Source organism: Scylla paramamosain, chromosome 14 (assembly GCF_035594125.1).
Source record: "Scylla paramamosain isolate STU-SP2022 chromosome 14, ASM3559412v1, whole genome shotgun sequence".
NCBI lineage: Eukaryota > Metazoa > Arthropoda > Malacostraca > Decapoda > Portunidae > Scylla > Scylla paramamosain.
The window spans coordinates 13,203,624-13,227,422 of record NC_087164.1 but is presented as its reverse complement, the minus strand read 5'-3'; the positions used below and the strand labels follow the sequence as shown (position 1 = coordinate 13,227,422).

Below are 23,799 nucleotides of genomic sequence, written 5' to 3'. Positions count from 1 at the left end.
ATAATGAAGAAGTGTCTCAAATCGTCTTAATTTTTAAGAATGACCTGGTAACCTTGGTGCGTTTAACTGGTAATGAGTTTATATTGAAAGCTGTATTTTTGTGCATTTTGGTGTGTTTAGAATGATAGTCCTATTTGAATTCCCTTGCTTTGACTCCCTATAACACCCCAAAGTTAGCTTAATTCATCAGTAAGTCCAACTAACTGCCATGCTTCAGTCTTATGTAATATTGAAGGGAATGCTATAACTAAACCTACCCATGGATAATATCAAAATAACATCAGTGTTTCTTCATCAAAGGACTAGGTTCAGTTTAGATTTATTATCTTAACTAATTTTGCTGTTGATCCTTTCTTTGTGTAGATGACGATATTGATTGTATGTATAGTCCGGGTATTCCAAGTGTTCCTGGGAGTAAAGCCACTGTGACCTGATGCATGGACTTGACCCAGCTATGTGGGCTGGCAGTTCATTTTAGTCTGCCCAGCCTTGGAAAGCAGATGTGTAGCTGGTGGCTCTGCCATGAGCACATAATGGCCAGTCACAAGGCTTGCACTAGCTGTGACATTGGAACAACAAGTCACAGGTCAGGAAAACACTATGACATTACTGTAAGGCCTCAAACAAAGAGGACATGGAATCTTTTGCCATATGAATTGGAAAAATAACACTGCACTGTTGAAAACACTAAAAAAAACACCAAATCGTAACCCAAAGTTGTAGATGACGGCAATATAAGCTGGCAGGGTACACAGAAGCCAAAAGGGACAGCCAGGCACAGAGCAATATAAACTGACAGCCAGGCACAGAGCAATATAAACTGACAGGAGCACAAGTTGACAAGGGCAGGCCAGCAGGAGAAAAAGACCAACCTGAGGCCCACAAGCACAAGCAGAAGGCACCATAGACATTATCCTCATTGAGTGTGGGCTGCCAGGGTAGGTATTTGTAAGCCACAAGCAAGAAGCCAACACAGTTGTCATAGCAGGTAGCAGAAGCTCCAGAGCACTAGATGAAAGGCTGAAGTAGCTGGCAAGAGTGTACAGCACAGGGGTGGAGAGGAAACAGGTATGGAACATTGTGATCACCAAGCTAACTTCCTATTTTGCCACTTACCACCATTTGTTGATTCTTGATTGCAGTAGTGGTTGTAGTCATGGTAGTATCCAGGAATAAGGATACACAAAATATAATGGCTGCAGTGTATTAATAAAAAATGTGGTACTGTACAGAGATAAGCAGAGCCACCTACGTCTGCCCACTGAGGCACGGCAGACTAGATTGATCTCCCTGCCCATGTGGCTAGATCAAGTCTTTGTCAGGCCATGGCATCAGGTCATACTGCATAGTTGGGACACTGTGAGGGCTATGACAGAACCAGTACAATAGGAGTAAAATGCATCATATTTCGCCTAGAGATAAAGAATCAGTATCTGGAAATTAGTAGGCTAAGATTATTTCCAAAATCATGCTTAGCATTCTTTATAACATTCTGGTCTCCACCCATAGTCACATCTATACCACACCTCACAAGTTTGTTAGGCAGTAGATAGAGTAGATATAAAACAAGGAATGTTAGACAGTTTTTAAATAGGTTTTTTAACACACCAAAGTACAGTTGAGCATAATTCTTTAATAATCAAAATACTGCTTAATTTCTTACTTACAGCTTGTGTCTGGCTTTGAACTGTGTGTGTGTGTGTGTGTGTGTGTGTGTGTGTGTGTGTATCTAGTTGTGGTTTATGGGAGGGGAGTAATCTCATAGTATCCCGTCTCTATGGCAGTTTGGTCTTAAAAGCATGGAAAGTTATGGCATTGACAATGTCTTCACTGTTTTCATTCCATTTGTTCATACTTCTATGAGGAAAACTATACTTCTTGATGTTTCTTCTACAGTTAACTTTCTTCAGCTTCTTACTGTGTCCCCTTGTACTCTGTGTGTCTAAATTTATAAAATATTTTTTATTCACATTTTCTATACCAGTTATCATTCTATATATGTTTATTAAATCTCTTCTCTCTCTCTCTCTCTCTCTCTCTCTCTCTCTCTCTCTCTCTCTCTCTCTCTCTCTCTCTCTCTCTCTCTCTCTCTCTCTCTCTCTCTCTCTCTCTCTCTCTCTCTCTCTCTCTCTCCTATTTTCAAGGGTAGGAATTTCCAACATTTTTAATCTCTCTTCATAGGTTGTCTTGCTCAACTCCAGAATCATCTTAGTGACTGCTCTTTGTACCCTTTGTAAGCATGATCTTCCCCTCCTAAATCCAAATTGACAATTTACCAAAACTTTATCTCTTTCCAAATGTTCCATCCATCTTTCCCTTATTGTTCTTTCACATAGTTTTCCTACAACACTAGTCAAGAACGCTGGTCTATAATTTAGTAGGTTTTCCTTATTTCCTCCTTTGAATATTGGTGTAATATTTGCTCTCTTCCAGTCTTTTGGTACTCTTCCCTGTGGTAGTAATGTCACCACTAGACTGAATTTTATCAGCCAGTTGTTCTCTACATTCCTACAATATCCAGTTTGATACTCCATCTGGACCAGTTGCTTTATTTACATAAAGTTCTTCCCTCATCTGAAGTGTTTCCTCATAACTGACTGGGACTGTACTTAGTATATTCCTCACCAACTTATGCCTTCCAGCTTCAAACTCCCCTTCCACAGTAAATACCAATCTGAAACTATTGTTCATAACCTCTGCCATGTCCTGTGCATCCTCATAGATTTTCCTTTAACTTTCAATCTTGATACACCTTCCTTCTTCTTCATCTTCCCATTAATATGTCTAAAGAATAGTTTGGGTTCATTTATACACTTATCTATTATATCTCTTTCATAGTTTCTTTTCTTCATTCTTATTATCTCAATGTACTTGTTTCTAACATCAATATATTCCTCCCATCTGCTCTCAGTTTTTCTCTTCTTCCATCTCTTCCAAACATTTGACTCACAACTTCTAGCCTCTTTGCATTTTGTATTGAACCATTCTTTACCCTTTCTACACCTCGCTCCTCCTCTAGGTACAAATTTCTCCACAACAGAATTGTATATCCTTATAAATTCATCCCATTTTTTCCAAACATCTGTATCTTCAAAGTCTTTCTAGTCCACAGCAACAAAGTACTTTCTTAATTTTTCAAAGTCAGCTTTACTACATTTAAATCTTTTCACCTTATAATTTTCATCAGTGATTACATTTTAATTTTTCAAATTAAATTCCATCAACACATGATCATTTTTGCTTAGAGGGCTATCATAGTCTATAGTTTCAATAATTTCCATGCCCTTGGTAAACACTAAATCAAAATCATGATGGTTTATCTCTTCTGCTAAATCTGGCATCACAATCAACCCATTGAGTCATCAAGTTTTCCACCTCCCAGTTTAATAATCTATTACTCCATGAATTCTCACTTCCGGTAGTTGTCAATGTCTCCCAATTTATCTCCTTACAGTTAAAATCATCAACAATAACTATATCACTACTTTCCATCACTATCTTTTCAAGACCTTGCAATACATCTACCAACATCTCTTTGTGCTCTCCTTTTTGCCAAGCATTGGTCATAGGTGGCACATACACTCCTACATAATTCATTATCCTTCCATTTCCACTTCAAATCATCACTTGTAAAATTTCAGACTTGTCTTCACTTTTTATTACCTTCTCCACTTTAACACATTTTTTAGTTAGAATGATCACTCCCCCTCCTCCCTTGTCACTTCTATTTTTCATCCATAAATCATATTTATCATCAATGTCAGGAGTTTCCCATTCATTTTTCCATTTTGTCTCACATAATACAACATCTGGTGCAGTTTTGTTTAACAGTTCATTTAATTCCATTTTAGTTGATATTAATCCATTTACATTAGTATAACATACCTTACTTACTGTTTGATATACCATTTCTTTATTCTCATATCTCTTACTCTTCAGAAAAAACTTCTCTTCCTCCTCTGTTCGTTGCTTGCTTTTTTTGTTCAGCCTTATTTACTTGCTCCTTTTGCTTCAGCCTTTCAGTCTCATCCATATCTTTATTTATCCATACATTCCTATATTCTTCATCTCCAGAAAACCTCCAAGACCCATTAATTCCTTGCCTCTTGTGTGTGTGTGTGTGTTTGTGTGTGTGTGTGTGTGTGTGTGTGTGTGTGTGTGTGTGTGTGTGTGTGACAACTGTATATGTGTGAGAAGGATTCTTGATACATTACTGTAAGCTTTCATTTTCTTGTTCTTAGAATACACTTCATGCTTCAAAGCTCCTTTTGACTGCCAGTTTTATATCTAAATAAGCTGGTACATTTCTAGCAAACTACACCTCAGCACCACTGTACCATCAGGTTATGTTCCTGAAAATCCAATTATATAGTGATCCATTGTTAAGTGAGTTTAAGATTGAATGGGAAAAAGGGTATATGTTCCTAAACCTATTACTTTTACTTTCTAATGAATTTTTCTGTGCTTTAATGCATGTAATATGTATATATTTGTACATAATCTGTTACAATAAGCCATATAAATTAGAGGCTTTTGGGGGATTCCTATTGCATTTGTGCTCTAGGAAAGACAGGATGAGGGGCAGCATCTAACTCGTGGAATTACTTTGTCTGGTGTTTAATCAAGTATTATAGCTACATTTCATGATTCATAATTTTGTGTGTTGAAAATTATTCAGTACACTTTTCTGTATGTGTGCTTGCATTTTTATTTCGTACTGACTTTCTTGTGGTAGTCTGATGGCTGAAAAACTGGCAGCCCATGGTGAATTTGCACTTAAGCATTCAGAGCACTGTAAAAATTGTTTTCTGGATACACAGAAAAAAGGAGAATCTGAGATTGATTTGGTCTTTCCTTGGCTCTAGAACTATTCGGACATTACAAGGATTTCACACAAAAAACATAAAGTTCTACCCAGTTTTGAGTGTGCTAGAGGGAAACAAACACTCATATTCTATTATTTTGTTTATATAGATATTGTGATTGTTTATTTCAATTTGTGATGGATAAACACACAGGTTGGAAGGAGAAATGGCCTCCCAGTCCAGGTCCTGCAGCAATCAGGGTTCACAAAGGCCTGAAGGGTTGAGTAGCCAGTCGTCAGATCCCATGCTGCCTACACAGAGGGTCAGAATGATTGTGAGTAGCTGTCCAGGTGTGGAGAAAATCTCTGAGGAAAGCTTGCACCTCATAACCAGGGCCACAGAGCTCTTCGTTCAGAGCCTCACCCAGGAGGTGCACAGCCAGGCTGCTGATGCCTCCAAACTGTGCTATGAGGATGTGGCTGGGGCCGTCCACAGCCTGGACCACCTCAAGTTCCTGAGGGATATCATCCCTCAGAAAATAACATGGGCTGAGGCACAGAAACTCATGGAAAACCATGAGAATAACTTTGAAGGATTTTTTTGAAAAGCTGTGGAAAAATTGTTTTCTATAATGGGTTGATAAAGGGATGATTTAATTTAAGTTTGATTACTGGTAACTATTAACTCTAGTATCATTTAGGCAAAACTATGTTGTGAAAGACTGAGCCCTAGTGTCTGAAGTGTATTAGAGATGCATCCGTGTGGCATTGGCTGAATTTGAATACCAAAGTACATATGTCTTCTTAATGTGTTGTTGTATTCAAGCAGTAAATATGTTCAGAAAATGGTGTTTATAATTATTATATATCTCCAGTGAATGGTGTTTGTTAAAGTGATTTTATTATATGAATATGAAGAAAAATCCATACAAACCATGAAATTGTAATGTTGGTTTTCTTCTGTAATATCAGACACTATGCCATCGTAATACAGGAGTGATAAAAACATCTTTTTCTTATAAGAATGTCTGGAATGAATATGATAAATACAGTCATGTAGTTCACATTAGAAAACCATGGAAAGAAGGAAGCCAAGGGAGATACGATGGAAACATGCCTGAATCCATTAGTAATGCCTAAATTAGTTTGGTAATATTTAAGTGAATTTATAAAGATTATCAAGTATTTCAAATGTTTGAAAGTGTCAGTAATGAAGCCAAAAAACATACAAGGACATGGAGGGAAGATAAGAAGATAGAATAAGAAAATTCTGGTGATATTATTGATAATACTAATATTAGAGGTATGTAGTGGTGGTGGTAATGGTAGTAGCAGTGGTAGTAGAAGTAATATAAGTAGTAGTAGTTGGTGTGGTTGTAGTGGTGATGGTGCTGAGAGAGAGAGAGAGAGAGAGAGAGAGAGAGAGAGAGAGAGAGAGAGAGAGAGAGAGAGAGAGAGATTTCCTGCTAGTAAGTGGCTGGTCGATACGTCAGTGGGAGTGGATGTCACTTGTGAAAAGACTCTCTCTCTCTCTCTCTCTCTCTCTCTCTCTCTCTCTCTCTCTCTCTCTCTCTCTCTCTCTCTCTGTTAGTAACATTTTTCAACAACCATTACCATATTTCCCCCCATGACTACATCATCATCATCATCATCATCATCATCGTCATCATCATCATTCAACAGCAGCAACGAGAGAGAGAGAGAGAGAGAGAGAGAGAGAGAGAGAGAGAGAGAGAGAGCAGCACCAAGCAAGTTCTTCATTTTCAAGCACACATTGTTCCCTATTATATGGTAACCAAGCCTTCACCCACTCGCATAACATTATCCCTGCGATACCAAGATTTACATAATATAGGTAGTACTTTTCTTTTATCCATTATCCTTACGTGGCACAGTAATAGTTTGATATCTAATCCTGACGAGTGATTTATTTTAAGACCGCAATCAATTTTAACCTCTATTAATCCATGACGTAGGAAAAAAATAATAATAAGAGTGATTTTCATACATAAATACAACAGCCAAACGATTTTCTGCGGGTTTGGAGGCAGCGGTATGACAGTTTGGGCCGCAGCCATAGAACTGTCTGCATGTCGGCATGCTTGCACTGCTTACCTACCTGTGGGTGAAGGGAGAGTGACTTTCCTTCCGCGTTAGCCCCACATCACCAACTTAACGCCAAGCTTAGTGCTGCCACCAGTTCCTACGCTACCAAGTCCTCCCTACGGTGTTCTATTTCGATACGAAGTTACTGCACGATACCGTAACACCTCGTTTTAAGGTAATTATCGCTCCTGCAGTGTTTCGGTACGAACTTGATAAACGAAATAGTAACACAGCCACGTTCTAAGGTAATTTTCACATCTGCAGTGCCACACCCAATTCGAAGTTGATACACAGGCAGTAACACAACCACGTTCTGAGGTAATTTACAGTGTTACATTTCAATTAGAGCTTGGTGTAAGAGACAGTAATACAAGCACGTATTGAGCAAGGTAATCATAATTCTTAAGGTTCTACGAAACGAACATTATAACGAGACTCACAGCGTCACGTAGGTTTTTAAGGTAATTTATTCTCCCTACAGAGATTCCAAGAGACAAACGATTTACGATAGTCACACAGCCACGGTACGGTCTTAGCAAGAGGCAAAACTTGAAATGCAACAGTCACGGTGCCACGTTCTAAGTAATATCATGTTAATTCTTGCAGGGATCCTACGAAACAAACTTAATACACAATAGTCACACAACCACGTTCAGATGTACGAAAAGAACTTGAACGAGATATTGACGCAGTGTTCTGAAGATGGTGGATTCATATTACAGCAGTCACATCACAAGGCGAACTTGATATACAAGGTTTTGAGGCTTCAGTACCTCCACGCTCCAAGCAAGGGAGTCTCATCCTTACATAGCTCCAGTTGTGTTATACACGAGAACGTTTTGGTCAACGAGTGTCAAGGTTTGTCAAGCCATAACCAGTACTTTGTTTTTTTATTTTATCTCTTATTGGTTTTCTTCGGTAGCGCATGTAAAAAAAAAAAATGCTGAGGGCTTTATTTTTTTCTTGCAGTGGAGAAAAGCAGACAATTATAAGTTTATAGTTTAGTTTTTCTTTTTTTCTTGCTTGTCATTCATATACTGGATTTCCGGAAGTGTGTGAGAGAGAGAGAGAGAGAGAGAGAGAGAGAGAGAGAGGGAGGATGCCTCCCCAATATATATATATATATATATATATATATATATATATATATATATATATATATATATATATATATATATATATATATATATATATATATATATATATATATATATATATATATATATATATATATATGGAGCTCTGGATTTCTTGATACTATAGATCCTCGTCCTCGTCCTCGTCCTCCTCCTCCTCCTCCTCCTCCTCCTCCTCAATGTTCCTTTGTATTCTATTCTTCCTTTTCCTACACAATGTTCCTTTGTATTCCTCTTTCTCTCCCGTCTACTTCCACACTTGTCAGCAGCAGCGTGTGGTGGAATATGTAAACCTTTTCGTGGCAGGAGAGAGCGAGAGGTAAAAAGGTTCGTGAATATACGAGTAGTGGAAAAAAATCTTAAATTTGGAATGGATTAAAAATTTTGTCACACATACTTTGGAGGCCACTTCAGATAATCATAGCTTCCATGATTGTGTGTGTGTGTGTGTGTGTGTGTGAGAGAGAGAGAGAGAGAGAGAGAGAGAGAGAGAGAGAGAGAGAGAGGAATACTTGATACGGCTTAGGTGAGGTTGGCTTACAAGGTGACAAAAAGAGAGAGAGAGAGAGAGTACAAATATGAATATACGTTCAGATCACAGATTAAAATGTATTAATAGCAAGGGGCGGAGCTGTGACCACATTCTCAAAATCACCCTAACACGACTCCCTTTAACAAGCCATAAAAGTGGAAGTTGTTGGTTTCTAAGGATGCTTTCAAGACTCGAGTGATAGTTAAGGAAGACTTCTGAACCATGCCCCGAAGAAACAACCATGGGAACCGAACTAACTATATCTGCGACCTTTCAAAATTATCATTACGAGACCATACTATCATTCTACATAGAAACACTCATGAGAACCGAACTGATTATCTTTGTGGCATTTGAAAATCATCCTTTGAGAGAACAGAGCGTTTCAGCACACGGAGGCTGGATTATAATTATCAGAAGACACTGCTGAGTAATGCTTGGAGTTAAAGAGTGCAGTGGAGGTTAGGTAGTACAATGACGCTGGATGTTGTAGAGACTTGCGTAAGCCACCACAAGCGGAGATCTTGCATGTATTACGATAAGGGGAAGGACTGTCATGGGGAACGAGATAAGGGAAGGTTGGGTGGACTAGGACAATAGGAGAGAGAGAGAGAGCGGGGAAGGGGGTGAGGGGGAATACAAGATTGGCTGCTGTGTGCTGTGACTCAACACTTTATCCGTTGATCTTGCCAGAGAGAGAGAGAGAGAGAGAGCGCAAGCAGCGTCACACGTGAGGGCCGCGTCACGTGTCGGCTTCTCTTGGCTGTTTCTTCCCGGTGCCGCCGTCGTGATCCTTCAAAGGTCGAAGTCATTCTCTCTCTCTCTCTCTCTCTCTCTCTCTCTCTCTCTCTCTCTCTCTCTCTCTCTCTCTCTCTCTCTCTCTCTCTCGATGATCTTAAGTGACTTGAAGTAAAGCAGAAGTGAAAACCGATAAGGTGTCATGACTTTGGGTTTGTTATATTTAATTTGAAATTGAATGGAGGTCACGTAAGCTTATATGTCCGTGTTTTAAGTTCAGTTATTTATTTATTTATTTATTTATTTATTTTATATATTTATTTTCCTGCATCTCGTGGTATTTTGCTACTCTATACTTTTTTTTACCACAGCCTTTGTGAACTGGAGTCTTCAGCGGCCCTTTTCTCAGCCTTTTTGTTGCCCTAGGCCAGAGTTCCCTTCAACATATAAAAGGAAAACCTGATACTGGCATCTCTTGACAGCAAATGGGGAGTCTTATCTCCTCTTGTCTCGTTAAGACCAGTAGGATTGTTTTCAAAAGCTACAAAGATGACAAATAATTTTCATGGGTGTTTTTCACATCAGTGGTGTAGAACACTTGTTAAATATCGCAGGAATTATGAAAACATCTTAGAAAACCGCTGTAACTTTCACTATTGCTTGTTGCAAATTGTTGGTGTAGAATCTTTGTTTAACTGTTAATACCATTATGAAAACATCCTTGAAAACCTATAACTTTCACCTGTCATTTAAAAGTTATTGGTATAGAATTCTTGTTAAACCATCACTATAACTATGATTACAACTTATAAAACCTCAATAACTTTCACTATGGCCTGTTACAAGTTGTCGAGATCAGGCACTAAACTGCTTGAGAGTATTGTCATAAGTTTCTTGGTGTGTGATGAAAACTGATGCATATTTTTCTTCCCAGAGATGGGGAAGGTTGCCGTCCACTGGTTTCGGCATGGCCTACGCCTCCATGACAACCCTGCCTTGCTGGAAGCTCTTCAGGACGCTAAGATGTTCTATGCAATCTTCATATTTGATGGGGAGAGTGCAGGTTTGGATGCCATTTTTATGTACTACTATAATTTAAGTGCTTGTGCTCGATGCCATGATTAATTCCTTTGTTTCATAGTGTATTAATATGTCATTTATATGCTGTTGACTCTGTAGTATGTTTAGGAAGGTAGGTTAGGATTCCTTTGTGGTGTAGTGTATTAATTTGTTTATTTTCATGTAATTGACTGTCTATACATTTTTTAGGGAGGTGAAGTGTATGATCATGGTTAAAAGTTAATGTTCCACTCAATTTTCCGCCGTCTTAAATGTTTCCCCCTCGATCTCAAGTCCTCTGATGTACTGACAGTATCCTCACAAAACCTGGCAGCAGACAGGTTCTAAGATCAGAGGACTAAAGATTGAAGGAAAACACAAAACACAGTAAAAGTGAATGTGGGAGGTGTTTGACTTCAACATTATTTTATTGTGGTGGATTGTGTTAACCAGTTTGTATTTTATATATTTATTTATTTATTCAACCATTGGCTTTTACTGATGCATGTAGGGAAGTGTAGTCATTCTCAGAAATTAAGTCCTCATTATTCTTTTATGCTGTGTTTTTCCCCAGCTGTAGTTGTTTAGCATCACAGTGACTTGATGAATGAGCTTTGATATGTCAAAATACACAGCAGTGATTTGATGATTTCTGTAATTTTATTTTTATATTACTGTATAATGTATAGTTTATAGTATAGATAAGATCTTAAAACAAAATTGATATAGTTTATAGTGTGGACAATCTCTTTAAAACAAAACAGGTATAATATATAGTGTGAACAAGTTCTTAAATCAAAATAGTTTATAGGGTGGACAAGCTTTTAAACCAAAACAGATGTAGTTTATAGTGTGAACAAGCTCTTAAAACAAAACAGGTATACCTTATAGTATGAACAAACTCTTAAGCAAAAATAGATAAAGTTTGTGGTGTGAACAAGTTTCTAAGTCAAAATAAATATATGGTTTGTAGTATGGACAAGCCCTTAAGCCAAAATAGATTGATGCTTTTGACAGTTTTTGTAACTATATACATTATACAATAATATTTTAGTATGTGACACATGATTTCCATTACAGTATGGAAGGACTGAAGACTGAGTTACTTTCATGCTGCATATGCATAATATGACAAAAGTGTCTTATTCTCAGGGACAAAGTTCACTGGCTACAACCGGCAGAAGTACTTGACTGAATCTTTACTGGACATGGATCAGCAGCTGAGGGATGTTGGATCTCAGCTCTTTGTCTGCAAAGGAAATCCAATTGATATATTTACTACATTACACAAAGAAATTGGTCTGACTCACCTCTCATTTGAGCAGGTAAGGGCAAGCTATTGGTATCCATCTTTGGTTGATATTGGCATGTACATCCAGACTCATGTGTTGCAAGAAGGATTTCTGTATGTGTTTTTTAGTACAGTGAATCTCCATTCTGTGGTATGCCTCTTTACAGTGGTGATAGTAGTGCTAATGGTAGTAGTAGTAGTAATAGTAGCAGCATTAGTAGATGTTCCTTATACTATCTGGCTGTGTTCTCTTCTTTTCATGTCTTCCTCCATATATTATCTCCAGTTTCTTTTCTATCTTTCCACTAGTATCATTCCTCCATGACTCAAATGACTAAAGAAAATACTTCCAGGACTGTGAGGCAATCTGGAATAAACGTGACAATGCTGTACGGAAGCTATGCTCAGAACTCGGGGTCACAGTGATAGAGAGGATATCGCACACCCTCTGGGACCCATTTGAGATCATTGAGGCAAATGGAGGCCAGCCACCCACCACCTACGAGATGTTTATGGTAAGGAATTGTTGTTTATTCAGTACTGATTCCTGGTTAGTGTCATGTCCCCTTTAGAGTAGTATCATATGAATCCTGAGAAATTGATGTGAAGATGGAGTAAATTTTTTGCTCTAAGAAGAGCTCTGGCTGGAATTGAGTCCTGATATGGATGTATAAAGTGCAGTGCCTTAAATGTTGAGACTAAAATGATTGTCAGGTCCAAACTTCACTCGGTCTTAGTACCTTTACTCCCTTTATTGGGATTATTTTTTCCTTTACATTGTTCATAAAAGAGGAGAGATTGCAAAGGCTATAAGACACTTGTTAAAAAAAGAAGAATGTACTAAATGCTCTCTATGTAAGCAAGAATAATATGTTATTTCACATTTAGCTGGAAAGGTTAAGATTTTCCTGATAGTACAAGCTAACTGATTGCTCTTCTGTGGAGGTAAATAGAACCCCCTTCAAATATTTCAAGGGCAGTTTAATTCCTAAGTTACTTTTCATACACCTTTTTCTGTCTTGCTAAGTAATGTTGTCTTTCTTTCCAGCAAGTTGTAAAAGTTTTAGGCGATCCTCCCAAACCATCACCAGATCCCGACTGGGAGAATATCACATTTGGGGACATTCCTGATGAAGTCGCTCAGAAGATAAAGGTGAATTAAGAGAATTATATATTTACAACAAGTTTGACATGTAGCTGTTTGGCTAGTATGCTAACTCAGAAGCACATTTGATATTGAGACAAAAGCAAGAAGAGATGAAATGATAAGGAGGATGTACAATTTTCTGTTCTCTCATAATAAATGAGATTTACTGTTACAGACAATACAGTTATCACGCTGCAACCTTTGATATTCCCCACAGCTGTGTCCACAAGTCCCTTCACCTGAGGAGCAAGGCTACACATGCAATGGGGAGTGTCCTGTCTACACTGGGGGAGAAAAGATTGCTCTGGCTCACCTTCAGGAACGGCTCATAGTGGAGGAAAATGCATTCAGGTAATGCAAAAGGCTTTTCTGCTTAACCAAAGGCAGTGAAAGGAACAATACCTGGTCCTGCATATGTTGTCAGGAGAACATTAACTTGGGTAGAGTAATTGGGGATCTGATTGCTGTAAGTGGCATAAGGATACAGATGGTGATGTACACAACATTCTTAGATCTATTAATCAGGATAGGACTAGGATTAACATGTTCAAGCTTGATTTAATTAGATTTAAAAATGAGGTTAAAATTGAGTGGTGGACAGTTGGAATATGCCTAGTATAGTAGTACAGTTAGCTCTGTCAATAGGAAACTTTAAAAGATTATATTGCTGTTTTGAATAGTAAGTCTTTGAGAAGGTAAATTGTCTATTGATTAGGATTATATGTGGCTATAACTCAAAGAATAGATGAAAAGTGAGGTTTAGAATGAAAAAAGGTAAGATAACACTCCCTAAGTTGCTATAGAAGTTTAATTGTTTGTTGATTAGAATTTTAAGTGACTGTGAATTAAGGAATAGATGCAGAAGTGAAGTTTAGATTGAAGAAAGAAAGAAAGAAGGAAAAGTATGTTAGAGTAACTGGTGAAAAAAAAGAACTGGATTGGATATGAGATTCATAATGACATGTTTCCCCTTCAGAGACGGGTACATCCTGCCTAATCAAGTCAATCCAGACCTCCTTGGCCCACCCATGAGTATGTCGGCTGCACTGAGATTTGGGTGTCTGTCTGTCAGGAAGTAAGTTCTGGCATTTATCTATATATGTTATGTGGTATCAGTATATTACTCTTCTGTGTATAAGTACTTCTAGATTTACCCTTTATTACCTTTTGCTGCCTTGCCTCAGGTTCTATTGGGATGTGCAGAAGACTTACCAGAAGATCAACAGAGGAGAACCACCTGCCTCTCACTCCATGACTGCTCAACTCATTTGGAGAGAGTTCTTCTACTGCATGTCTGCCAACAATCCTAAGGTGATTTGTAATGCTTGTAGTCTCTCTCTCTTATAGAATAATACAGTTCAGGAACACAATGCACTTTACATGCTCCTAAATCATAATCAAGAACTCTTGTATAATGTAGATATTTAAATTGTACCAGTCATAGAAGTTATGGTCTTGAATAAGGGAACATGAAAACTGCAAAGAAAAATGTACCTGTGTAATGGAGTCCATTAGTTATTTAACTCCCATGATTTGGATGACCTTAAAGTCGTTTGGGTATTACATACAAGATCTACACTTCTCTACACTTACAGATATTAAGTCATATACTAAATGGACCTCCACTTCAGTTCATACACCTCACCCATATCATCACTTTTTAAGAAATTGTCAGGATTGTGATGAATTTAGTCCTTCTAACATATGGAATATTTTCTTTACAGTACAGTGAAATGAAGGGCAATCCAATTTGCATTCAGATCCCTTGGTACAAGAAGCCTGATCAGCTGGCAGCCTGGGAGGAGGGACGCACAGGGTACCCTTTCATTGACGCTTGCATGAGGCAGCTGCGCAAGGTGAAACATACTATTATGAAAACTTTGTCATATACTGATTATTTATTTCTTTATTTATTTTATGTAAGAGGGGCACTGGCCAAGGGAAACAAAGTGAAAAAAAAAAGACTCAATGAGGTCCTATTCATAAAAGAAAAGTTATAATTAAAGACTGAAAGATAGCCAACACTGAACTGCTTCACTCCATCACTTAACCACAACCAGCTGACAAATGACAGGCTTTAGATCTCATACAGAATAGCATGATTAGCTTACAGTAAAAATGAACTTGCATTATTAAGTGGAAAATGCACACACACACACACACACACACACACACACAGAACATCGAGGAGGGCTAAAAGGAAAAATACTTAAGTGGATGAAGGATTATCTCCAAGGTAGGGAAATGAGCACAGTAATCAGAGATAATAAATCAAGCTGGTGCGAAGTAACAAGCGGAGTACCACAAGGGTCTGTGTTGGCACCTATAATGTTTCAGGTCTATATAAATGATATGACAGTGGGTTTAAATAGCTACATTAACATGTTTGCAGATGATGCAAAATTGATGAAAGTAATAAAGAACCAAGAGGATTGTGAGGAACTACAGAGGGATATTGATAGAATTTATGAATGGAGTAAACGATGGAAATTAGAATTCAATATAAAAAAGTGCCATGTAATGGAGATGGGAAGAAGTAAAAGGAGACCTTCATGGGAGTATAAGATGGGAGGAATCACAATACGAAAGAGCAAAGAAGAAAAAGACTTGGGAGTAATAATTCAAGGCACGCTATCACCAGAAAAACACATCAATGGAATATTTGGCTCTACATATAATTTGCTAGCAAATATCAGGGTGGCATTTAATTACCTAGACAAAGAAATGATGAAGAAAATCATAACACACATGATACGCCCCAAACTGGAATACGCAGCAGTGGTATGGTCTCCACACAAGAAGAAAGATATAAGGAAATTGGAAAGAATACAAAGAACAGCTACGAAAATGATACCTGAATTGGAAAACCTAAGTTACGAGGAAAGACTGGAAGAAATTGGATTACCAACACTGCAAGAAAGAAGGGAAAGAGGAGACCTGATAACAATGTTCAAATTAGTAAATGGCATGGAGAAGATAGACAGAGATGACCTAGTTGTAAAAGTGGAGGAAGGAGATAGACGTACAAGGGGACATATGAAGAAATTAAAGAAGAGTCATTGTTTGGGAGATATTAAGAAATACAGCTTTCTGCATCGAACGGTTGAAATATGGAATAACTTAAAAGAAGAGGTGATTGCGGCAAAGAGTGTGCACATGTTTAAAGAGAAATTGGACAAATTTGGGTATAGAGACAGGACTAATTGAGCTTTGGCTCGGACCCTGTACTATACAACTAGGTAAATACAACTAGGTAAATACACGCACCTATGACCAATGCTTGGCGAAAAGAAGAGCATGAAGAGATGTTGGTGGATGTGTTACAAGGTCTTGAAAAGATAGTGATGGAAAGTAGTGATACAGTTATTGCTGGTGATTTTAATAGTAAGGAGATAAATTGGGAGACATTGACAACTACTGGAAGTGAGAATTCATTTAGTAATAGATTATTAAACTGAGCGGTGGAAAACTTGACTCAGTGGGTTGATTATGATGCCAGATTTAGTGGAAGAGATAAACCATCAAGACTTGATTTAGTCATTACCAAGGACATGGAAATTATTGAAACTATACACTATGATAGCCCGCTAAGTAAAAGTGATCATGTGTTGATGGAATTTAATTTGAAAAATTAAAATGTAATCATTGATGAAAATTATAAGGTGAAGAGATTTAGATATAGTAAAGCTGACTTTGAAAAATTAAGAAAGTACTTTATTGTTGTGGACTGGAAAGACTTTGAAGATGCAGAGGATGTTCAGAAAAAATGGGGTGAATTTATAAGGATATACAATTCTGCTGTGGAGAAATTTGTTCCTAGAGGAGGAGCAAGATGTAGAAAGGGTAAAGAATGGTTCAATACAAAATGCAAAGAAGCTAGAAATTGTAAGTCATATGCTTGGAATAGATGGAAGAAGAGGAAAATTGAGAGCAGATGGGAGGAATATATTGTTGTTAGAAACAAGTACATTGAGATAATAAGAATGGAGAAAAGAAACTATGAAAAAGATATAATAGATAAGTGTATAAAATGAACCCAAACTATTCTTTAGACATATTAATGGGAAGATGAAGAAGAAGGAAGGTGTATCAAGATTGAAAGTTAAAGGAAAATCTATGAGGATGCACAGGACATGGCAGAGGTTATGAACAATAGTTTCAGATTGGTATTTACTGTGGAAGGGGAGTTTGATGCTGGAAGGCATAAGTTGGTGAGGAATATACTAAGTACAGTCCCAATCTGTTATGAGGAAATACTTAAAATGATGAAAGAACTTGATAAGAATAAAGCAACTGGTCCAGATGGAGTATCAAACTGGATATTGAAGGAAAGTAGAGAAAAAGTGGCTGATAAAATTCACAGTCTAGTGGTGACATCACTATCACAGGGAAGAGTACCAAAAGATTGGAAGAGAGCAAATATTACACCAATATTCAAAGGAGGAAATAAGGAAAACCCACTAAATTATAGACCAGTGTTCTTGACTAGTGTTGTAGGATAACTATGTGAAAGAACAATAAAGGAAAGATGGATAGAACATCTGGAAAGAGATCAAGTTTTGGTAAATTGTTAACTAGGATTTAGGAGGTGAAGATCATGTTCCATGAACTTATTGTCCTTTTATTCAGGGGTAGTTGATATTGTGCAGGAGAGAGATGGATGGATGGTGTCTACTTACACTTGAGGAAAGCGTTTGACAAAGTACCACACCGAAGATTGTTATGGAAGATAAAAAATTATGGAAAAATTGGAGGAAGACTGTTGGAGTGGATGGAGGATTATCTGGATAATAGAGGGATGAGAACTGTAATACAAGACCAAAATTTATCTTGGCTGAAAGTGACTAGTGGTGTCCCACAGGGGTCAATGTTGGAACCGATGATGTTTGTAATAGATGTGAATGACATAGATAAAGAAATAGATAGTTACGTGAACATATTTGTAGATGATACTTAAGCTGATGAGAAGGGTAGAAAATGCAAATGACTGTATGGTACTGCAAGATGATTTAAATAAGATAAATAGATGGAGTAAATCTTGGCAAATGGAATTCAATTTAAGTAAATGTAAAGTAATGGAGTTTGGTAAGAGTAAGAAAAGAATAGAATATCATTATGAGATGGTTGGTGTGAAGTTAAAGAAGTCAAAAGAGGAAGTGGATTTGTGAGTAACAGTTGGTGAAAATTTAATGCCAGAAAGACACATTGATAAAATTACTGGAGAGACAGTGAATTTGTTAAAAAGAGTAAAAATGGCATTCCCATATTTGGATGAAGGAATGATAAAAAGCTGTTGATTTCCATGATAAGACCAAGATTGGAATATGTGGCAGTGGTGTGATCTCCTAATACAAAGAGGAATATTATAAAATTAGAAAGAGTACAAAGAGCAGTCACTAAGATGGTTCCAGGGTTGAGCAAGTCAACCTATGAAGAGAGATTAAAAATGTTGGAAATTCCTGGCCTTGAAAATAGGAGAGAGAAAGGAGATTTAATAAACATCTATAGAATGATAAATGGTATGGAAAATGTGGACAAGAAATGTTTTATAAATTTATAAATTTAGATACACAGACAAGGGGACACAGTAAGAAGCTGAAGAAAGTTAACTGCAGAAGAAGCATCAAGAAGTATAGTTTTCTTCATAGAAGTGTGAACAAATGAAATGAACTCAATGAAAATGTCAATGCCATAACTGTCCATGCTTTTAAGACCAAACTGGATAGATATAGAGACTGGATACTATGAGATTACTCCTCTCCCGTAAACCACAACTAGGTAAAACTAAGTAAATACACACACACACACACACACACACTACAACATTGAATATACTGTTCTTTGTGTTCTTACATCACACATGAGGAGAAATCTTAGTCACTCTTTGCCCCAACAGGAGGGATGGATTCATCATGTGTGCCGAACAGTAGTTTCCTGTTTCCTGACCCGAGGAGATCTGTGGATATCATGGGTGGATGGGCTAAAGGTGAGGCACACAGGAAGCTGCAGGCTGGGTCCTCCATGATGTTGTTATTGCCTAGATTTTCATTAAGCTTAAGGAAATCTGTCTGGCTCTCTGATGAGGTTTAAGGAGAGTAGATGAGTTTGATAGGAAGCTGTGTGAATCAAGTCCAGCATGAATAAGTTAATTTGGAATTATTACATTTTTCTATACAGAGGATATAACATGGTGCACTCATCTCCTTTCATAATATAGTGCAATCTTATGACACGATCTTCTCTTTCTCTCTTGTCTGTGCTTCAAGTATGGCTGTAACCAGTGATGTAATATTTTAGCCTTTCCCTTCATAGGCAAAGATTATGAATTATTCCAATTATCTTCAGGTGTTCTACAAGTACCTCATCGATGCGGACTGGTCTGTAGCAGCTGGCAACTGGATGTGGGTCAGCTCCTCGGCCTTTGAACGGCGTCTGGACTGCTCTGTGTGCATCTGTCCTGTGGAGTATGGCCGCAGGATTGAACCCACTGGAGATTACATAAGGTACAACTCAGGGCTGAGGTGTACTTGTAGATTGAAGTGTTATGGGCACATCAGGAGGAGGGCTTATACTTGGAAGAATCTTGGTGTTGGGGATTATATAAGGTACATCTATACACCTGAAATGAAGATTGAGGTGGTATGGACATGTCAGGAGGGTCTGCAGAAGTGTCCTGGGGTTGGAAGTAGTTAAGAGCGTAGTGAGAAAGCTGAAGAAGACGAAGGTCTTGGAGGGTTATTTTTGCTCAGCCTTCACTCTCCTGGCACTACAAAAACATTGATTTAGCTATCTTGAATTTATTTACTCACATTTCTTCAAAGAGTTTTGGTGTTTGGTAGAAAGGAGACCCATGAAAAAGGCTGAAGATCAAGACCTGAGTAATTTTTGGTCTGCCTTCATTGTTTTAACATCACAAAAAAATAGATTTGACTATTTTTAATATGGTTACCCACAATTCACTCAAATCCCTTATACTTGATTGACAGTATTTTGGGGTTACATGGGAAATGTGAGTGACAAATAAAGTCTTCATAAATTCTTTACAAGACTCGTATTGCAGACCTACTGTATTAATCTGTTTATAACTGATGCTTGAACCAAGGAACTCCCATAAAGAGGATGGCTGTGATGGTTCAACAGAGCAACAGTCAGTCATCTCTTTCAGAAGTGAGGGATGGTGTCTTTTGTTGTACCATACACTGTCTTTTGTATTTCTGTATCTTCTATGTTGTACCCAAAGGTGATGCAGAACTGGGAACCTACTCACCCTTTCCTGTCATGATGCAGATTCATAGGTACTAAAGCCTCATTTATATTGACTTGTATCCTTTCACTATCTTCCACATTATACCTAAAAGTGATGCTGGACCTCTAAACTGATAATTCTTTCCATTCCTTGTGTTTTCTAAGTGAGTATTCACAGATGCCACATTGACTTGTACTAAAACCTCAATCAATTCCATAGTGTTCTTCATATTACCTTATTCCTGCAGACAATATGTGCCGGAGCTGGCCAACTTTCCCCAAGAGTTCATCTTTGAGCCGTGGAAAGCATCACGGGCCATACAGAAAGAGCACAACTGTATCATTGGACAAGACTACCCGGAGCGTATTGTGGACCATGCTGAGGCTTCCAAGAGCAATCGCAAGGTAACTATCACCACCACCATCACCACCACCATCACCACCACCTGCATCATCATCACCATCATCTATAGCATTATCAATATCTTTATCATAAATATATCATTATCTCTCATTATAAGTAAGCCTGTATGATTCATCTAAGACATTAAACAAAATGAGCTGAGCAAACTTGGTATTGTTCAATGCCTCAAAAACTCAATTCCTCCATCTATCAACTTGACACAGCCTTCCAGACAACTATCCCCTCTTCTTCAGTGACACTCAACTGTGCCCCTCTTCTACACTGAACATCCTTGGTCTGTCCTTTACTTATAATCTGAACTGGAAACTTCATATCTCATCTCTAGCTAAAACAGCTTGTATAAAGTTAGGCATTCCGAGATGTCTCCGCCAGTTTTTCTCACCCCCCCCCCCCACGCGCCTGCTAACTCTGCACAAGGGCCTTATCCATCCATATATGGAGTATGCTTCACATGTCTGGGGGGTTCCACTCATACCGCTCTTCTAGACAGGTTGGAATCAAAAGCTTTTTGTCTCATCAATTCCTCTCCTCTAACTGACTGTCTTCAGCCTCTCTCTCATTGCTGCAATGTTGCATCTCTAGCTGTCTTCTACCGCTATTTTCATGCTAACTGCTCTACTGATCTTGCTAACTGCATACCTCCCCTCCTCCCACGGCCTCGCTGCACAAGACTTTCTTCTTTCTCTCACCCCTATTCTGTCCACCTCTCTAATGCAAGAGTTAACCAGTATTCTCAATCTTTCATCCCTTTCTCTGGTAAACTCTGGAACTCCCTGCCTGCTTTTATATTTCCACCTTCCTATGACTTGAATTCCTTCAAGAGGGAGGTTTCAAGACACTTATCCTTCAATTTTTGACTACTGCTTTGGACCCTTTTATGGGACTGGCATCTCAGTGGGCATTTTTTTTTATTGGATTTTTGTTGCCCTTGGCCAGTGTCCCTCCTACATAAAAAAAAAAAGAATGCTATACAAAGACATTAAACAAAATAATAGAGTATAGAGATGGGAAGAGAACTGACAAAGGCTTTCACCTATTAACTCTCATGCTATACTTTTAGATAATGAAGAGCATTCGGAACCGCCTGAAGAAGCCTCCCATGCACTGTGCCCCGTCAGACCCTGAGGAAATCAAGCAATACTTGCGTCTGCCTCAGTCCTGCTTCCACAACGTCTTCTAAGTGGATGCAGCTCGTCACACAGCAGCTGCCCCTTGTAAACAAATGTAAAACTTGCTCATGTTCTCAGCCAGTTCTCTCTTCACTTCATACTGCATCCATTCAAATTACATGTCATCATCTTCATAAGCAAACAATTTTTTTTTTTTCTGATTTTCTAGTTATTTTACTTTTTTTTTTTTTTTTTTTTTGTCATATATTTATTTTATTTATTTTTTCTTTATTGTGTTGTACATTTATTGGTATAGTGACCTTTTTCATGTCAATGTTGAGAGTGGCCTAAAAGTAACTTCAGTTGTTTTACATTTTGTTAAGAAAAATTAGGCCTTTTTCATGTTGATTTTCCCACCCAAAAAATAGAGAGGTGACTTGGGCAGTTTGTTTTACAAAGTTCATGATCTACATTTTTTCATGACAAACTCTTTCAGTACTACAGCATCATTTTAATTACGAGTATGTTCTGGATGCCACTAACTGATCTTGTATAAGTTTGATATGATATTTTCTGTGATCAAAGGGTTAAAATTATAACTCCAGAACTATTCACTATAACCGTCCTTATTTACTCGTTTCTAATTAACAGTAGGTGATTTTATGGAGTCTGAGATTTGTCTGTAGCGCTGAATGAGTTAGAAGAAAGTATATATAATTCAATTTCTTTTTCATCTTTATTTTTTATTTTTTATAGAATTAAGGAATGTTTTCTTTTACATAATTTAGGCTATACTCTTATTTTATCTTTGTGTAGTGTACATGTTTTTTTAATTAACAGAAAAGTGTGTGCTTTGATAGACAAAGTGAGATGCTCAGCTTACCTAAACATTGAAGCCAAGTTGTGCCATTAGATGACTGATTGATTGACTGACCTTATTTAATTAGTGTGCTCAATTCACATCAAAACAGGTACAGTCGCTGAAATATTTGTCCACCTTTTCCAGCAGCAATATATCCATTTACCATTCATGCATCATCTTGTGTTGTCACTCCCTCCTCTTGTCTCCCTTCCTGCCAGTAAGTTAATGCTGTGTGGGTGCTAAATGGAGTTATGGCCGACAAAAAATGGTAGAACTTTTTAGTGTGTGCAAGTTGCTTAAAAATACTGCAAGGTAAACTAACTCTCACAAGGATAACCCACAAAAATTTTTGTATTTTTAATGGGGCCCTGATGAGCTATCCACACTTACAACATCAGTTCTCTTCTATCACATTCAGCATTATTTTATAGTTTTCTTTCACTATGGCATTTGTGCTGTTAGTTCTCTCCTTGGACTATTTTATTTGCACATCCAAGTCAGCAGTGGCGTGAATCATGTTAGGTTAGGTTAGGTCTGATGGTCTTCAGTCTACTTACAGTGTATATCCTACAACATCCCTTTTCTGTTCTTTGATCTTCTGGCTTTTCTGTTTGAAGTTTCTTGTCTGCTGCATACATGGAGAGTTGGTTTCTGCTGATTTTAGTTTTTTTTGTAAATTCTGCTTGTCTTGGCTTTTTATTTGCTCTTTAAACTGAGAAATATCCAAGGTTTTTTCTTGAAGGCTGGTCTGCATTCAGTTCATTTGTCCTTGATATATCAAGGTCATCTGTTCCAGCAGAGAGATGATTTGGTTGAATTCGTCCTTAATCCAGGTTTTTTGCTTCACTTTTTGCTGCAGTTGGATTGTATAGTCTTTCCTGGTTATCATCCTTCAGTGATGCAATCTTCTTGTTTCTCTTCCTGATCTCAACTTGCTCAATGGCTTGAATTACACAGCCCTCTAATCTTTTCACCTCCTCTTCACTTCCTTGATCCAGAGCTTCATGTACTTGATTGTATTCAAGCTCAGCCATGACAGGTTGAGTTTGTCCAGTTGGCCCTTGAGAGCAGACTTTTCTCTTTGGCTATTATGCAATTCTATTTTACCTTATCTTTTTTTTTCCTTCATTCTTCAAAACTTTACTTCTTGCATTTTCTGCTTTCCTATCACTGATAAACTGTTTAATCTTCTCTAATTTGACCTTCATCTTGTATCTCCATTCTTTGAAACTTCACTTCTTCTTTCTCTGCCAGCTCTTCAAAGTAATCTGTAAACAGTGTGAAATTGTACATCATTGCAAAGAATTTCCAGCTCCGTCTGGACTTTGGGTTGAGGTTGTGTATCA

General features: G+C 37.8%; 2 protein-coding genes across 4 annotated transcripts in view; both read left to right on the top strand.

Moving 5' to 3' along the window:
* LOC135106886 (cryptochrome-1-like) overlaps positions 1 to 22,620 on the top strand; it is a 23,124-nt gene extending 504 nt beyond the window's left edge. The window contains exons 2-14 of one of the 3 annotated variants that reach the window (XM_064016259.1): positions 5,019 to 5,139; positions 10,251 to 10,379; positions 11,528 to 11,700; positions 12,020 to 12,181; positions 12,715 to 12,819; positions 13,031 to 13,164; positions 13,790 to 13,888; positions 13,998 to 14,124; positions 14,538 to 14,669; positions 18,710 to 18,799; positions 19,159 to 19,316; positions 20,307 to 20,463; positions 21,543 to 22,620. In XM_064016259.1, the coding sequence (XP_063872329.1) occupies positions 10,253 to 10,379; positions 11,528 to 11,700; positions 12,020 to 12,181; positions 12,715 to 12,819; positions 13,031 to 13,164; positions 13,790 to 13,888; positions 13,998 to 14,124; positions 14,538 to 14,669; positions 18,710 to 18,799; positions 19,159 to 19,316; positions 20,307 to 20,463; positions 21,543 to 21,662 (1,584 nt within the window). In that variant the 5' untranslated portion in view covers positions 5,019 to 5,139; positions 10,251 to 10,252 and the 3' untranslated portion in view covers positions 21,663 to 22,620. Of the gene's footprint in view, positions 1 to 5,018; positions 5,140 to 6,910; positions 7,086 to 10,250; positions 10,380 to 11,527; positions 11,701 to 12,019; positions 12,182 to 12,714; positions 12,820 to 13,030; positions 13,165 to 13,789; positions 13,889 to 13,997; positions 14,125 to 14,537; positions 14,670 to 18,709; positions 18,800 to 19,158; positions 19,317 to 20,306; positions 20,464 to 21,542 lie in introns of those variants that run through there. The other 2 variants (XM_064016260.1, XM_064016261.1) reach the window with 2 other exon arrangements.
* Positions 5,032 to 5,409, top strand: LOC135107123 (uncharacterized). The gene has a single exon (XM_064016832.1). It carries the CDS (start codon positions 5,032 to 5,034, stop codon positions 5,407 to 5,409), a length of 378 nt encoding a protein of 125 aa, XP_063872902.1.
* Positions 22,621 to 23,799: the final 1,179 nt, after the last annotated feature.